General features: G+C 37.4%; 1 protein-coding gene and 1 non-coding gene across 3 annotated transcripts; one reads left to right on the top strand and one right to left on the bottom strand.

Annotated features, from left to right (window-relative positions):
* Nucleotides 1-4,345: 4,345 nt before the first annotated feature.
* Nucleotides 4,346-4,427, bottom strand: Trnas-uga. The gene has a single exon. It is a non-coding gene; the product is annotated as a tRNA-Ser (tRNA).
* A 54-nt stretch (nucleotides 4,428-4,481) lies between these two features.
* On the top strand, nucleotides 4,482-16,600 carry LOC110464067. Of its 2 annotated transcripts, none has more exons than XM_021519093.1 (10): nucleotides 4,482-4,566; nucleotides 6,419-6,551; nucleotides 7,446-7,549; nucleotides 8,441-8,586; nucleotides 9,160-9,284; nucleotides 9,768-9,927; nucleotides 10,486-10,628; nucleotides 12,893-13,024; nucleotides 13,330-13,567; nucleotides 14,676-16,600. In XM_021519093.1, the coding sequence occupies exons 2-10, from the start codon at nucleotides 6,431-6,433 to the stop codon at nucleotides 14,809-14,811; spliced, it is 1,305 nt and encodes a 434-aa protein (XP_021374768.1). In that variant the 5' UTR covers nucleotides 4,482-4,566; nucleotides 6,419-6,430; the 3' UTR covers nucleotides 14,812-16,600. The 2 variants fall into 2 exon arrangements, with proteins under 2 accessions (XP_021374768.1, XP_021374767.1); XM_021519092.1 differs by lacking the exon at nucleotides 4,482-4,566 and adding an exon at nucleotides 4,695-4,814.
* Nucleotides 16,601-18,022: the final 1,422 nt, after the last annotated feature.

Below are 18,022 nucleotides of genomic sequence, written 5' to 3'. Positions count from 1 at the left end.
AAAAACAAAGATTTTTCAATAAGAAAGTGTTGTAAACGGCACTATCTTTAAAATGGTTATAGAAGTGGGTCTTTTTTCTTTTCCTATTAATCTTTAATAACTTTTGATTTGTTCATGCACTTTCCCCTCTTCGCCCTTTGCAGAATCAGAGAACTAACTTAATTATACGTATATATCTAAATCGCCATTACAATGCGCATGTCTGCGTAGGTATATAATAGGTTCGTTCTCGCTAACATAAAAAAATGTATTCACTTTGCGTTCAATCATCCAAATACAGTGACACCTCAGTTATTAGTAAGTTATTATAAGTGTAATAAAAATAAATAATTGGCATAAACACCTAATCAATGGGGAAGATGTTATACATGGGCGAGATGTGAACGCGTGCGTGTGTGACCGGAAGTAAAATATGCAGGTTAATTATAGCATCGTCCCTCACTTACACAAACAATAAAGTTAATGATTTTCGGTCACAGCAGCAAGGACTATTGGTGCGCTTAATTAACCAGACACGTACGTAGAAATCAGTGTATACCTTCCTCACGGAGAAGTTCGTTTGATACCCAGACATCCAGTCTCTACCCTGCACTGTTGTGTTCTTGGCTAATTGTTCTCCCTGATGAAAAAATCGTTCGATTATTATAGCCTGGTCTTTAAAAATAAACAGTTTGGATTTCAGCCATGTTGATTTCCATGAATTACAATAAACAAATGGCGGATGCGGGGACAATTATATGCTACATTTGTATATTAATTCAGTAGCTAATTATGTAGCGTTGGAAATTGGCACGTCACACCAGCACTCATAAAACCCTCATTATTGATAGCGGGATCTTGTTAGTACAGACACTGTTCATGTATTATGTATATTGTAAGTTTGTATACTTGTGAAGACATCTTACACAATAAATATGTGATATATGTGAGAGAGCTATCTCTCATATACATTGTAGACTTCTAATTAACCTTCATACTCAACTATGGGATGGACTATTGTAGTTTAACTGCCAGATTTTCAAATTTGTAAAACATAACCTTCGTAAAGCATATATTGACGGTTCTAGGCCTTGAGTATTTGTTTGGGAATGATTTACCTGTATCTGCTGCATATAATGTAATAAAACAAAGATTATTAGACGTAAATAAACAAAATATGCTTAGTAGAATTAAACACTCATCTTAAGGATTTTTGTACCAACGTCTTACTGATAATTTTAGTATACAATATTATAAATGTGAGCCTGTTGAAGAAAAATATAAACGTATGATTACGAGGTTCAGATTATCTACGCATAATCTTAAATTAGAAACTGGACGTCGTAGAAATATTATTAGAGAAAATAGATTGTGTAACAGATGTAATGACGGTGATGTAGAGGATGAGTTTCATTTCATATTGAACTGTTCGTTCTATAAAGAACCAAGGGAAAGATATATAAAATAATTTTACTACAGAAATCCAAATGTGTTCAAATTAATAAAAACTTTTGAGTGTAAATAATATCAAAGAGATATGTTTTTAACACTGGGAAGTATCTATGTTATGCTACGAGGAAACGTGAAAACCTTTAATGTGTTCCAGTATTTAGTATTTAATTACAGTCTTTAGTATTTAGTAATTTAGTATTTAAGTATAGTCTTTAGTATTTAGTCATTTAGTATTTAAGTATTATTGATTATGTATGCATGTACAATTGTACTATAATGTGTTCAAGTATTTCGTTATCACTCTCCTGATTATGTATGTAGATGTGTGTGTGGCTGTGTGCGTGTGGTTTGGTGGTGTATGGGTGTGTGAGGGTGTGTGTGTGTGTGTGTGTGTGTGTGTGTGTTTGTGTGTTTCAGACGTGTATACTTGTATGCTATATGTACTTGTATTACTGTTGCACCTATGAGTCGTACGGCTCTCGGCTAATAAAGAATCTGAATCTGAAATGTCTGGTTTCATCTTATTTTGTTTTGGCATTTTATTGATATTATCTGTTATACAAACTTATAAGTGTGGTATGAATTCATATTATATTAATGTCATGTATTTGTACACTGTAGTAGGAATTCAACCCACTCTCCCTATGTACAGGGATTCTTCGTCAGGACTATAGCCTTATAAATTCCTGTTTAGTGGCATTCGTCGGAGAAAGGTCCAAGAAATACCCGTATTAATGTGTCATTTATAACGAGGATCAGAAAACGCAGGAAAAAATATAATCGCTTCGGCCTTAGTTATTCAATTTCCAACATTTAGAATCAAGAGTTATACATGTATTACACGTGACAGTGTTCCACTCGGAAACTGTTTGCGTCTTTCCGTCATATTGTTGGAGTGATCGGGAGCCATTATGGCGCCAAATTCAAACAATGGCGGGACTTTAATCGCCTGATATAATGTTCTTCCCGCAAATTGCCTGTTCCGCCACTTGGTAAAACAGTACATTCAAAATGCATCTTGAACCTAAAGAAACCATACAAGATGATAGATCAATTATTCTTTGTTGTTTTGAACGTTTAAAGGTTGAAATGAGGGGCCGCGATGGCCGAGTGGTTAAGGCGTCTAACCGCCTGTAATCGTCTACGATCATTAGCCCTCCATCACTGGGTCGCGAGAAAGAGGCTTAAGTGGAGAAGTCGCCAGGTACTGGTTTCTCCCGGTACTCCGGTTTTCCTCCGCCACCACAACCTGCTCGTCCTTAACTAAATGACCATAGCTGTCAATAGGACGTAAATAAAAAAGAAACTTAATCAATAGAATGAAACGCGTCTTTTTTAAACTTTATGATGGTACATAACATATAGTTCCGTTTAAATATATCTTCCATAAATGTGCTACATGTATATAGAACTATGTTGCATACCATCACAGATGTTTAATAGATGCATTTCAATCCTAAATATTATCAATCAAATAAATATGATTTCTATTTTTTAAAATCATAACTATTTCATATCGCTTAGTTTTAAAAAGTTTGTTATCAACATTTGAAATATAAACAGAATGTTCGTAACGGGGCTGATATCATCAGGGTGGTCTATATATGATATATTACCCGTGTATATTTCAACTTCAAATGGATGTCACGTGATCTGATACAGCTTTGTGGTGTGTCAATTTCATATTTGTGGAGCAGGTGCCCGAACGGAAAGATGCTACCCCCAAAACGACCGTCGTTTCAAAGATATCTCAAGTTTGTATGTACTTCTATCTCAACGTTAGTTTCTCGTGTTTCTTCATTAGTAAATTAAAATAACCATTTAAGTGTATTGTGATAGTTTGTGCAACATTCAAACAATTACCAGCCTCGTGCCATCGTATACACAGTCTAGATTTCAATAGTACACGCCACTGGATTCCAGCGGGCTCGAGTGACGTGTCCAGAAACATACATACACATACCGTACGTAGTACCACGGAATTAGATTAGGTTATCCAAGTCGGTGGTAGTACATCTTGAAGAGCGGTTAAATAGCATTTTGTAATTAATGAAACACATAGCATTATTTTTTATGATAATGTGGTACTATATATAACAATGTACGATAAAACACAGAAATTAAAAACAGCAATCCCTTAAAAATGTACGTGTGTGCTAAAAAGGCCAACTTACTCTTTCTCCAACTGTTCTCCAACTGTTTGGTAGAAGGGAAATAACTCTTGCTTGTCATTCCACTTAAATATAAGCCTATCTGCTGAATTCACTCCGATCAATACGAATCATTATTAACTGAACACGAATCGCTATCAAATAAACCTATATTTATATTGAAAAAGTAAAATGCACGTCTCTGGCTACGATAGACCCCAGAATAAGAATATTTTACATGTTTTAGGGGTTCAAATAGACTTTCGGTAAAAATGACACCCCCAATGATCATATATACGAGTATATCTAAACCCCTACAACATGTAAAATTACTCTGAACACCTTAGTTTAGGTCCAAATATAGATGTAACACATTCTCATGTCCCTGTGGATCAGATAGATAGAGTGTACAGTAGGCTGACCATATTATCAAATACCTGTTGTATGTCTATACATCTACTAGAACTTTGGGCGTACTGTCTGCGTATAAAGTCGATATACGTCTAGATCTCTGGCTGACGAAACTAGATTAGATTATCTACAATTATGTACGTCCGTGCTTTGATCGAGTATTATTTTAGAGCACGGAATGAAATTCCTTGTTTAGAGATATAACAGTTAGTTTTCAATTCACCTTTTTCCTATTTGAAGTATTTGCTATATTTGCTGTACACCTAATTATTGTTTTAGTGAAAAATTTGATATAAAAAAAAAATCGGTATGAACGTATTCAAATTACAAAAAAAAAAGTAAACAAAAATGAACGTCACGAGCAGGGTTCGAACCTGCGCGGGAAGATCCCATTGGATTTCAAGTCCAACGCCTTAACCACTCGGCCATCGTGACTGACATGATGAAATGCGGACATTATTTCATTATTTGCCTCACAGTAAGGGTTAGCCTCGCTTTAACAATGAAGGTGGAGGTCATTGACTGACAACATATGTAAACTTCCTGTTCGTACTTCGAGAATTGAGCAATTCGTGTAAGTATTTGTTTTGTCACGTCGTAAAACCATTTGCAAGAATGTAATCAAACTAGAAACACATTTTTCCACATAGCGACGTTCATGGGAGCATGAGTCACATTTCCGAATACGTATCACCACTGACCAAGCACCTGCTTTCGTTTTACGCAGATAGTTTTTTTAGTTACAAGAGAGGAGAGGGGGTCCTTGTCTGTCTATGTACACCTACGTGTAATCCCATATCTTTCGCTGTAATCTACATTATTGTAAGCTTTTTAGCTTTTGGAGATGTCTTGATAATATTTCATTGATTATTTATAATGTCCAACCGGTTGTTTACAAGAGATGTGGCGGTATATAGTTCATGTTGCTCACACATTATACTTGACAAAAACAGTTCTCTCTCTATATGAAACCCATGTATATTTACACACGTACCGTTTAAAGTTCTCGCTTGTTGATTTGGTCTCAAATGACCCGTAAAAGTCGTATATTTAAAAACACATGTGATGTACATGGTACTAATTGTAAAAGGAGGCCCGGAATTTGGACCTGTTGGTAATGTTATGGTTGTTCAGTAATGTTTTAAAGCTGTTAAGGTTTATTGCTGTAGCAATCACTTCCGGTAGAATGTTCAATGTTGTAATTGTTCTGTTCTGTTGCTGAAGACATTTTTGTTTACTTCAAGGCGAAACGGTTTCTTGAACAGCTTTTTTGGATGCCCCCTGGTCCCCACATTTTATGCTGGTTTAAACATGTGTTCGTGGTCTACATGGTCGATGTTATTTAGGATCTTATAGATTTCGACTAGGTCGGCTCTTTCCCTTCTATATTCGAGAGTAGGCAGTCCCAGTTTTCGCAGCCTTTCATCATATGGTAGATTTGATATATTCTTGAGCCGTTTTGTAGCCCTTCTTTGCACGTTTTCGATGGAGATTTTGTCTTTGATAAAGTTTGGGTACCATATAGGTGTTCCGTACTCTAAAATGTGTCTGACGAGAGATTTGTACATATATATGCGTCCATATATTTGAAAGTACGGAAGATAGTACCCAGGATTCTGTTTGCCTTTGTAACTGTTATATTGACATGGTCTGAAAATCTCAATTTGTTATCTATGGTGACGACAAGACCCTTCTCGCTTTCTTATTTCTCTATGTCTGTTGTACTATCTGGAAAATTTAGATTATATTATTATTATTTATGATATCGTCCCTTTAACATTAGGGAAACTGTCCTGCTTTTTAAGATACAATTTGTTATGACAGAAAACTGTCAACCTAAATAAGCGGAAGACCAAGAAAACCTATTCTCATTATTTGTGTACATAAATATTTTGAAAATTATGATTCTTTAATCAAAAATTAGAATTGACAAACATGCAGAATACCACAGTAACTTTTCTCCTGAATTATATTAGACACCAGTAACAACGTATCTTATATTAGACACCAGTAACAACGTATCTTATATTAGACACCAGTAACAACGTATCTTATATTAGACACCATAATATTTTTTAAATGCATTTTGAAGATCTACATCTACATTAAATCTTCTTTAATGTTTATTATTGAAGTCAAAACCCAACCAGATGTCCCTATTAATTGTAACAGCTAAGGAATTTGAGGGGAAAATACTGCATTACTGGCAAGCTAGCTTTTCCAGTGATGCAGTATAACTCCGGGGACCTGCTCACTTGTTCAGCAACCTCGAGAATGGTCAGTAGTTGGATGGGTGACCACCCGCATGTTACACTATACTGAGGCAATCTGTTCCTATATCCTTATACATTTTGTAATTATTAATTATAATTAGTCTACAACATATACAGGTGACCATTTACATCTTACTTCCAAAATATTTATAGGTATTGGTCAATATGAGTAAACTGACCACTCCACGTGTGCAGGCCAAACTGGCGCTGACCACAGTTGGAACGATCAAGGATGTGATGATATCTTACGACCAGGCTGATGAGGACATCACCAAAAAACTGCGTGGTATGTTTGAGGACATTGCTAATATACATTTTGAACTTTATTTTCTTGTTTGCTGCCATCCTCCAAATTCAGGGGTTATAATACAATAATAAAAAATAACTTACATTCTCCGCACCACCCTCTTGAATATTTTATGACAAAATTGTATGCACCTTGAGTAAGCTTTTGGATTGGTTTCAGGTGAAAAAAAGGAGAAAAATTAAAAATCGCCAACACCTGACTTCAGTTCTGGTGAATTTTACTGTTATGTTTCCACACAATTCTTTTGATGTACATCAAGGGATCAACTTGTCTTCTTGTAACATCCACAACGTGGCACATACAGAGCCCATGCTTTCATCATGACATATTTCACTGGTCCAGGGGTGCAGAGAAGTTTGGTAGAACTCCTGGAATCTCGAGGATGGTTTGCTTGTCCAATGTTGTGTTGGGCCTCGTCCTTTCGATTTCCCTCTGGCCCCAACACCAGACTTTTGACATTTTGTGACATACAGTAGAAGTATTATCTGGTGTGAGGCCAGAGTCAATATACTAAAACACGGATTATTCGACACAGCCTGATGTTTCTAAGTTTTCAGGAGTGATGAAAAGCAAATAACGTTATGACACATAAAACATTACATATATCTAGGAATGAGTTTTAACTTAATCAATTACCCACAACCGTCCATTTAGTCACAAATCACTATTCCATTTTGCTCGTGGTGTCAATTTTTTTTGTCACAGTTCAAATATTCCCACCTGAACATTGCAACGAATAAAAAACCTTTTACAAGAATAAAAAAAAGCAATACACAGGATGAAGAAGATTTAATATATAGAAACATAAAGTATTGATACTAATACATACATGTATTTGTAAATCATTGTGGTTCCAATTTTGTACGTTTACAGAAAAGATGGTTGGGGAGGGAATCCGGGCGTGGCTGGAGACTGAAGACATAATGAGTGGAGCTGACATCTTTGCCAGGATAGGACAGGCTGTCGTGGACAGCAGTGTGAGTTTTCTCTGGTCTGGTAATTAATATGATGACCATGACAACTACACCAGCAGAAACTCGGACAACTCTTAATATACTAATTAGTATTCCTGAAAACACAGTTATAACATTTAGATCACTAGTTGTAACCTTGACAACACTAGTTTTATCCCTGACAACACTGGCCATAACCCTGACTACAGTAGTTGTATCCATGGCAACACAGTTAAAATTCTGATGTCACTAAAGTAGTAACCCTGACAACATGAAAAGTAACCCAGATAACACTAGTTGTAACAGAAAACAAAACTTGTAATTGTAACCCTGACAGCACTAGTTGTAACCCTGACAACACTAGTTGTAAGCCAAACAACACTTGTTGTAAGCCAAACAACACTAGTTGTAACCCTGACAACATTAGTTGTATAACATTGATATCAGGAGTTGTAACAGAAAACATAAGTTGCAACCCTGACATCATTAGTTGTAACTCAAACAAGACTAGTTGTAACCCTGACAACACTAGTTGTAACCCTGACAACACTAGTTATAACACAGACAACACTAGTTGTAACACAGACAACACTAGTTGTAACCCTGTCAACACTAGTTATAACCCTGACAACACTAGTTATAACCCTGACAACACTAGTTGTAACCCGGATAACACTAGTTGTAACCCAGACAACACTAGTTGTAACCCTGACAACACTAGTTATAACTCAGATGACACTAGTTATAACCCTGACAACACTAGTTGTAACCCTGACAACACTAGTTGTAAGCCAGACAACACTAGTTATAACCCTGACAACACTAGTTGTAAGCCAGACAACACTAGTTGTAACCCAGACAACACTTGTTGTAAGCCTGACAACACAGTGACCCTCATCGCTTGTTTGTTTACAGATTTTCATGTTTGTGATGAGTAGGGAATCTGTCCAGTCTAAGATTTGTCAGGACCAGTTGGCTTTAGCCTATGTGTCCAATAAGTCTATCCTTCCTGTGGCACTGCTGCCAAACCAAGAACTCCTCAACCTGATGGATAACGGAATGTAAGTATTGGTAGTAATGTTCCCCTCTCCTGAGTCAGGGTTCAAGACTCCCATAGCCCTGTCCATCAACATTCCACTGACGTCAAAGGTCCTCTCCTCATTTCCATACCTCTCGAGCTCCCTTCAAACAAAATTACAAACCCAACTAACAAACACACCATTGCACCAACTGTGCCCACAACCTTCCACCTGAACCTCTTGACTGTCATTCTGAACCCTTTCACTCTACCAACCCCCCATTGTGTACTTTTACTTTAAAATTGTAATTTCTGGACAATTCAACACTATCAATATAGAAAAAACAACCTTCACTCCTAGTGGAAACTAACCACTTCTCCTTGGGTTTTTTATGAATCCTATTAATCAATTACTACAAACAGTGTAACATCTGCAATACCAAATTACAATCTGTTAGTTATAGGTAACCATCACTCTATAAGTTAAACTGTGTTATCTTGGAATGTAGAAGGTGCGTGGTACTCACTGGTTTGGAGTGTTTCAAGGGAGATAACTCTCGTGAAAACATTCTAAACCAGTTACATTAATTTATTGAAACATGTGTTGTGTTTCCAGGCGTCTTGAACTAGCTGGCTTTGAATGGTTCACCTTGTCAACAGAAAGCCTTGCTGACAACTTGAAGGACATAACCAACAAAGTGTTCAAACTGCTGGAGGAAATCAAAGAGAAGGAGAATAAAGGTAGGACCAAATAAAACGGCCCTTGTGTTTCTGCTAACCCTACCTGGCCTAGATTGTTTGACTACTCTCATTCTTTAATTGGCATTTAGTGATATTCACTGCTTTGGTAAGAACTGCTGCTCCAAATAAGCCTAGTAAAAATAAATTCAAAAATAAAAAAATTACCTACCTAAATATAGTACCTACCCTATATTTTGTGAAGGATAATGGTGGAAACACAAATATTTTTTTGTGTGTAAGATAACAAGCTTCAAATAGGCTTTTCAAGATATGATAACTTTGTGTTGTATTGCTTAATTATAGTACAATGCAATGTTAATTACTTGCATGTGTACAAATATTTTTGAGCACAACAAATGAGAAAAAAAAATCCACATATGTTTCATGTGATTTTAACTCATACAATGAAAGCAAGAGAAATTAACAAGTTGGTAGATCTATAAGATTCACTGTTCTGTTAATATTCTGGTTTGTTTTTTATAGGAAACACAGCAAAGCCAGAGACAAATGTAAAATCAAGGAGAATGCTAAACCGATCTATTTCTCGGAAATTCAGTGAAAAAGAGTCCAAACTGTTTCTGGAGGATGGTATAGCTTACTGGGCAAGATCATTTGGAAAATCTGTCAATGTTGCGTGGGAAAGGCAAGTGTTGATGGTTAAACAGCATTAACTGATCAGCAGAAAGCCCAGTTCTTCAATAAACAGCATAAACTGATCAGCAGAAAGCCCAGTTCTTCAATAAAATGCAAAGTTTCTGATTGGTTGAATTAAGGAAATCCATGTATACCTGGTAATACATATTTTTAAATAAAGAACAGTTGCCATTTGTTAACAAGCAGGGTTTCCCCAACGGCAAAAACTCATACCAAATATGAAGTCACCATTAGGGGGAATTCCCAGATTACGAAGTTTCCCGATGTTGGCCAATTTCATTATACATGGAATACCTTAATAATGGACAATTGTATGAAGTCCAGTGGTCACCTAAGACCTCATTAATCCAATCACCATTAAATCAAGTCATCACTTATCAAGGAATCTTGTCAATCAATTCACCACAAGTTAAAACGTCACTGTGTTGTTTTATTGACTTCTTATCAATCTGAATGTCAAGGTCATTGACCTCTTGTCTCTCTGTGTCAAGGTCATTGACCTCTTCTCTCTCTGTGTCAAGGTTAAATGGAATTGTCCTTGTTTTAGGTTTAGAGGTCAAATACTGACCGACTTTAAGGAGGACTTTGATAAGACGTTTGGAGAAGATGACACTGAGTGGTTATTAGCGATACTTCATAGAGAACTGGACATCAGCACAGAGGAGATGGTCAACAAGGACAACTACACAGGTTTGTTTAGCTTATTATATAATCACATGACCCCATCTGGTGGTTGACGTTAGTCAAGGATCAGTTAAGTATCTAATGGGTTTTAGTTGACATAGGAGTACATGTAGAAATGCCATCAGTTAGATAAAGGATAATGCTTACGAGGGTATGCAATTATTTTCCTTTATTCTTTATTAACTCTGAAATATACATGTATCTTCCAAAACCCGGACTTGGCCTCCGCCACCCTGCTTAACTCTGCCTAATGATTCTGTCTAGTGAAAAAGGATATTAGTGAGAGGATATTAGAGTCTGAGAGTATATCGAAGCATAAGAGGATGTCTAAGCATTAGAAGGTGTCCAAGAGTGAGGGGATGTCTGACTGTGAGAGGATATCGGAGTGTTAGAGGATAGCCTAGTGTGAGAGGATATCGGAGTGTGAGAGGATATCGGAGTGTTAGAGGATAGCCTAGTGTGAGAGGATATCGGAGTGTTAGAGGATATCGGAGTGTAAGAGGATAGCCTAGTGTGAGAGGATATCGGAGTGTAAGAGGATATCGGAGTGTAAGAGGATAGCCTAGTGTGAGAGGATATTGGAGTGTAAGAGGATAGCCTAGTGTGAGAGGATATCGGAGTGTTAGAGGATAGCCTAGTGTGAGAGGATATCGGAGTGTGAGAGGATATCGGAGTGTTAGAGGATAGCCTAGTGTGAGAGGATATCGGAGTGTTAGAGGATATCGGAGTGTAAGAGGATAGCCTAGTGTGAGAGGATATCGGAGTGTAAGAGGATATCGGAGTGTAAGAGGATAGCCTAGTGTGAGAGGATATTGGAGTGTAAGAGGATAGCCTAGTGTGAGAGGATATCGGAGTGTAAGAGGATAGCCTAGTGTGAGAGGATATCGGAGTGTGAGAGGATATCGGAGTGTTAGAGGATATCGGAGTGTGAGAGGATAGCCTAGTGTTAAAGGATATCGGAGTGTAAGAGGATAGCCTAGTGTTAGAGAATATCGGAGTGTGAGAGGATATCGGAGTGTGAGAAGATATCGGAGTGTGAGAGGATATCGGAGTGTGAGAGGATATCGGAGTGTAAGAGGATATCGGAGTGTGAGAGGATATCGGAGTGTTAGAGGATATCGGAGTGTGAGAGGATATCTGAGTGTAAGAGGATATTGGAGTGTTAGAGGATATCGGAGTGTAAGAGGATATCTGAGTGTAAGAGGATATCTGAGTGTAAGAGGATATCGGAGTGTAAGAGGATATCGGAGTGTTAGAGGATATCGGAGTGTTAGAGGATAGCCTAGTGTGAGAGGATATCCTCTATTGTAGTGTTGTTATTTATTTTAACACATTCAGTTATATTGTATCCTTTTATGTAGTACTTAATGTATGGTATTGTATTGGATTAATAACTGTTACCTACACAGGCAAAATTTCGCCTGAAATCAAATCATATTTTTTCAGGTAATTGACATGAAACTGATCTGAAAAGTTTTTCATGTGAAATGACTTAAGTTCAGGTGAAAATCAGGTCAGGATTTCTTTTTGCCTGTGTGTGTATGTGAAGAAAGAAACTAGTAGACCTTGGGCTGTTTACATTCCTTGATAGAGAAACTTATATACAAATGAAGCACTCATGTTAAATTGTCCTTTAAGGCAGTTAGTTCTAGCCACTGCATGTTTTCTCCAATAATTAAGTTTTTCTTTATTTAGAATTTGTTTATCCGGAGTTACTTGTACTGGCTCATTAACTAAAGGAATCAACTACATGTATATATGTAAACGAGATATATACATGTATATCATATTTAATATCATAATTTTCACAAAAACATCTCTGCTGACTCGGGATTCAAATTCAGGTCCTATTTATCATAAGCAGGGAGCTTTTCAAATGATTTCTGCGAAAGTGAGATAAACGCTAATAGGGAGTCGAAAATTGTCATCGGCACCTTTTAACTACCAATAGTGTTAATATGGCGTTTCCATAGTAACAGCAAATTGTGCTTATGTACACAAGAGGAAAAAGTGCAAGTGTTATGACATAAAATACACGTATACAAAGTAAGGCATGCAAAGTAAAGATGTGTGAGCTGAAATTCCATTCATCATTTTATGATCAACCAGTATTAAAGCCACTCCCCACAGGGAGTAGTGAGATACCAAACGTTTCTTCCTCGGTGAACAGCTGCCTTATTGTGTCCTGACCCGAGTGGGGATACCAGGTACATTTTAATAGCTGATTTTTGAAGAGTTTCTGTTTTATACAATGTCATCCTGCTTTGCAGAGTTCTGTACGATTGACGACCAGGTCCGTCCTCTGTGGATGCGAATACAGGACCAGGCCAGAGAGAGTTACGCCATGCGAGAAGTCTTCAAAATGGACTCCTCTGTTCGTGTCCAGGCCATTGAAAACTTAGGTAATTAAAATTCCATGTAATTAATAATTGAGATAAAACAAGGTTATGGGTAGCCAATGTAAACAGTGTCCTTCAGACTTACGAACCCCCGACCCAGTGGTGGAGGGTTAGTGGTAGCAGAATGTCAGACACCTTAACCACTTGGCCACCACGGCCCCTTTGTAATGACAAGGTCAAGGTCAATGATATTAAAGCTACAATAAGAGGACTAAGAGAAAATAAATCTAAAATATCAGTGCTATGGTAAAAGAGTTAAGTAGGGATGTTTTTTAGTTGTATTAAAACTTCAATGTCTTAACTTACAGGAAAGTTCAAGAGTGCAACAGTCATTGATGCTCTACGAGACTTGTTGTCCGACAAAGATCCAAATGTGCAGGCTGTAGCCATCATTTCATTGGCCAGAACGGGAGCCAATGACGACAAGACAGTCAAATACGTCATGCAGTGCCTTCACTCCAGAGACAGAATCGTCCGCGAGGCCAGTTGTCTTTCCCTTGGTGTCATGAAAGCAACCGTTGCTATAGAGAAGCTAGTGGATTTATGGTCAGTTACAATATGGTTTAACATATCGCAGTTGTCTCCCCTTGTCACTGGATTGGTTTATAGTGTAGACCTTGCCAGTCTTGTAAAATCAGTTATTTTTATCATGTCTTGACAAGGTATTGGAAGTGTATTGCCTTCCATTCATATGTTCACGCTTTGTCAATGCTATAGCTACTTCATTCCTGATGAGATTTGGTCAAACTTGGGAATACCCTGAACAAATTTGTTCTTCCAGGTCCTGAGTCATGGACACTGTTAGATTCGTGTTCGATGTATCAACAGGTGTAAAATATTTTACTACTTAAATAGGCAAGATGATTTATTGTATCATTTGCAAATTTTGTTAAATATTGCTTTTTGGAATTTTAGTTACCCATTTCTGAAAGTAATGTGATGCATATTATGATTAATCTTGTAGATTTATGACGTCTCTGTAGTGTCAAGGTAAAAGTTCAAGGTGATAAGGAAAATTTTATTTAAAGGAAAACATTTTCAGAAAAATCAAAATTCAGTACTCTGAATAATGATAAGATTTTTTTTAAAGTTATGCCAATTCATTTTTAGATATTTTACTTAGTTGAAAAAAATCTATTTTAGCTGACAGCTAACATAATTTTGAAAGGAGAGTAACATTTCAATGAAACATATTTGAACAATCAATAAAACAACTTATGTAATACAGAATGTTTAAATGTTTAATAAGGGTTAAAGGGGATAAATAATATCCAGTATTCCATGACAAAACACTTGAAGACAGAAATTGGTAACACCTGCTGTATCTGGTCTCATACAAATGTTCTGTGCCCTTGGTGCTTTATTAGCGATGTAGAGGAAAACTGATTACAGAAAAAACAAAACCTATCCAACAAATATACCCATAATTAAGTCAGTTTTCGAACTAATATAAGGTATAAATCAATATTTGAGCAATGGGATACTTTGACCAGTCAATGGATGGGGGTGGGGGTTATTAGGGTAAATACAGTACTTAATGAGCTGGAATGTTGGTAGTCTTACCCTGATAAAGTCACTTAATTGACTTTTGTTATCAGTTTGTGATGGGACATCAAAACAAGTTGTTTTGTACTGTATGATTATATTTTTTCAGGCGGAATGATATTATTTCTAATGTACGTGAGGCGGCCCTCGCTGCCTTGAGACGTATCGGGGGAGACAAGGCGGATGAGGCCATCCGCGTCACCACTGTACTGGAGAAAGAGATCCGGCATCTGAAGACAAGCTAGACATTTCAACAGTACCTTAGGCTTAGACATTAGACGTCCTACCAAATACACCGTAGGTCATCTTACCGCGGCACATTGGGATGTAGGATGTATGTGGAGATAAGCTACGCTTCTAACAGAGGGACTGGGATGTCCCAGAATGGGATAATACATATCAGACATCCTACAATCTACAATATATCTCAGAATCTGACATTTGCATTGGCTGTTTATTTGTGCGTATTGCAGCTTGTACAACATGATTTTCAGATGCCAGAAAAATTTGATCCAGCTGGTTCGGTAAAAATTTTCCTTTGATATTATACCAGCAAAACAGGTGATAATTAAAGAGTAAGTAAAAGAAACACTTACCTACACTATAAATTTTGGAGACCATTGAAAAAAAATGTAGCATCTGAAACCTTTTTTATGGAGTTATATAAATTTAGAACTGACCCCAGGCCGAAAAGTGGCCTCTTCTTTATAAAGAACTATTATCTTGCCAATACATTCAGGATAATGAACAGTCAATCTGATTAAAATCATATCCTACGTTCTCTACCTGTATCACGTTAGGAGAATGTAGGATATGATTTTAATCAGATTGATGAACAGTTTAAGAAAACTGAAGCAAAAGATTGTTGTGTTAGAAAAGGTTATTATACTCGTTGCTGTGTGAGTTATTTCCCTTTGTTGTACGAGAGATGAGAAACAGAGTGATTGCCCTTGTGTGAGTAAAAGAGTTGTTCCCCTTGCTTTACGTGATACACAGAGCAATGGCCCTTGTGTAAGTAAAAGAGTTAGTTCCCTTGGTATGTGTGATAAACAGAGCAATGGCCATTGTTTAAGTTAAAGAGTTAGTTCCCTTGGTATGTGTGATAAACAGAGCAATGGCCCTTGTGTAAGTAAAAGAGTTGTTTCCCTTGGTATGTGTGAAGGATTTACTCACTCACCCATGAAGACACATTTGAACTCTTCCGATTCAAAGGTTGGTATAGTCGACTATGAAATTCCAGGGGTGAATGATTTAATGAAATAATGACACATGCACTTTAAAGTTTATATTTTTGCTTCATCATATTTCATTACTTTGAATTCTTAAAACAAACCAGCCCAAAGTGGAAAACACATACTTCACAACCTTAGAACTTCACATAAATCGGTATATGATATTTTTTGTCCACTGTTCAATGCTCCCCTTCATCAAAGAGCGAAAAAAGGTCGAAAATGTGTGGCCTGCAGTCCGTCCCTAGGTTGTTCTGTTTTATAAATCTGTGATATTTTGCAATTGTTTATATATTTTTTACTTTACATTTGAATAACTTATACGAAAAAAATAAATGCTTAAAAACAAGTATTTTACCAGCGTAATCTTCGACGTTATTTGTGTGTGTGTTTGTTTGTCTAAAGACATGTGTTTCACATCAAACAATACGAGTCTCAAAAACCTTTGAAGAATTCGTTACATCTAGCTGCGATAAAAACGGTGTGTGGGGCCTTATATGTAGGTGTCTATTTTATAATTATTAACTGATTATAACACGAATCTGGTTTGTGAGGGCTGTATTCATGCATTTTAGGAGACCATATTCAACTCTCACAAACCAGATTTATACCATATTTAGTCGATAATTCACACAAAACAATCGTCATGCACTTGACCTCAGTAGGTTGATTTGGTGTTATCGGGCTTAACGTCCTATTATAACAGTTATGACCATTGAATGACGTCATCTGTAGATGTCTAGGTTTACAAATGACCATTTAATGACGTCATCTGTAGATGTCTAGGTTTAAATCACGTGTAATTGAAGAAAATATAAATAAATTATATATAAATAGACGACAAAGTATATTGTGCTGCTTGTTATAGAGCATGTTACATAGATTGCGCTTCAGTAGAAGGGACACAACTCTTACAGACTTACCAAAACTTAATACGCGTCCACTACCCTGGTCAAAGGGGCCAATATCTGTGATATCTGGGACCTAGGGATTTTGATTGATATGTTAAAAAAACGCTGTGAAACACAGTATGCCGGTACAAACGCTTTTATATCTCACTGTGTACGTGGGAATTTTACCAATAAACCTTTTTTGTATTGTCTTTCCGACGGCTTTTTCCCCCCAATTCGACTGCCCTTCCAAACAACATGGAGACGTTTTAATCGAAGTGGCGTACTCTGTGAACTAGACATTTTCTTATTAACGACAAATTGGTGACGATGTGTTATACGTTAAACCGGTTATCATACGTATACGTCACGTCCGCCCAGTCCCTCCCGGTGTCAAACCGGTTATCATACGTATACGTCACGTCCTCCCAGTCCGTCCCTGTGTCAAACCAGTTATCATATGTATACGTCACGTCCGCCCAGTCCCTCCCTGTGTCAAACCGGTTATCATACGTATACGTCACGTCCTCCCAGTCCCTCCCTGTGTCAAACCGGTTATCATATGTATACGTCACGTCCGCCCACTCCCTCCCTGGGTTATCATACGTATACGTCACGTCCTCCCAGTCCCTCCCTGTGTCAAATCGGTTATCATACGTATACGTCAAGTCCTCCCAGTCCCTCCCTGTGTCCTAGCTCCCGATCGCATCACACTGTCGTTATACAGACCACAGTGACGGGACAGCTGGTTCTGATGGGGACCATGACAATAAAAACTTGACAGAAACGAAATAAAACGTCATTCTACTGCATCTAACTAGACACAAACGTCTGATAGTATATCCTTCGTGCTGTGGGGAAAGGGAGAATAATATGATTTCAATAAGATTGAATCCAATTTGGCCCATGTTGGTATACGCGGAGGCCAATGGAAAGCTAGGATCATAGAAACAAGTTCCTTGTTGGTCTTACCTACAACACAACTTTATTTTCGTTTGGCCTAAAGCGGAAACTGCCAATGTTTTCCAATATTTATAAATCCCACACATTGTTATTGATACAGAAATATCTCGTGTTTATAGTTCGCCACGCCGAACACAAAACTCCTGATATCATATTGACTTTTCCGTGTTTAGGGACGCAACACGCCATCTCCACAGGGGACGCTATCGGCGGGAGTTAGTCGTGCGGAGCAATCTGAATTATTCTGGCCATTGCATGTTGATCTAAAGGGAGAAAACGGAATGAAATTAAAAACGAAACGGAATAAATAACGAGCAACCGGTGATTTACTCCTTGTTATAGACTAGTCACGGCTACAGCGTAGAACTGGGGCA

This window comes from Mizuhopecten yessoensis, unplaced genomic scaffold (genome assembly GCF_002113885.1).
Source record: "Mizuhopecten yessoensis strain PY_sf001 unplaced genomic scaffold, ASM211388v2 scaffold10953, whole genome shotgun sequence".
NCBI classification, from domain to species: Eukaryota; Metazoa; Mollusca; class Bivalvia; order Pectinida; family Pectinidae; genus Mizuhopecten; species Mizuhopecten yessoensis.
This window is presented reverse-complemented; position numbering and strand designations above follow the sequence as displayed.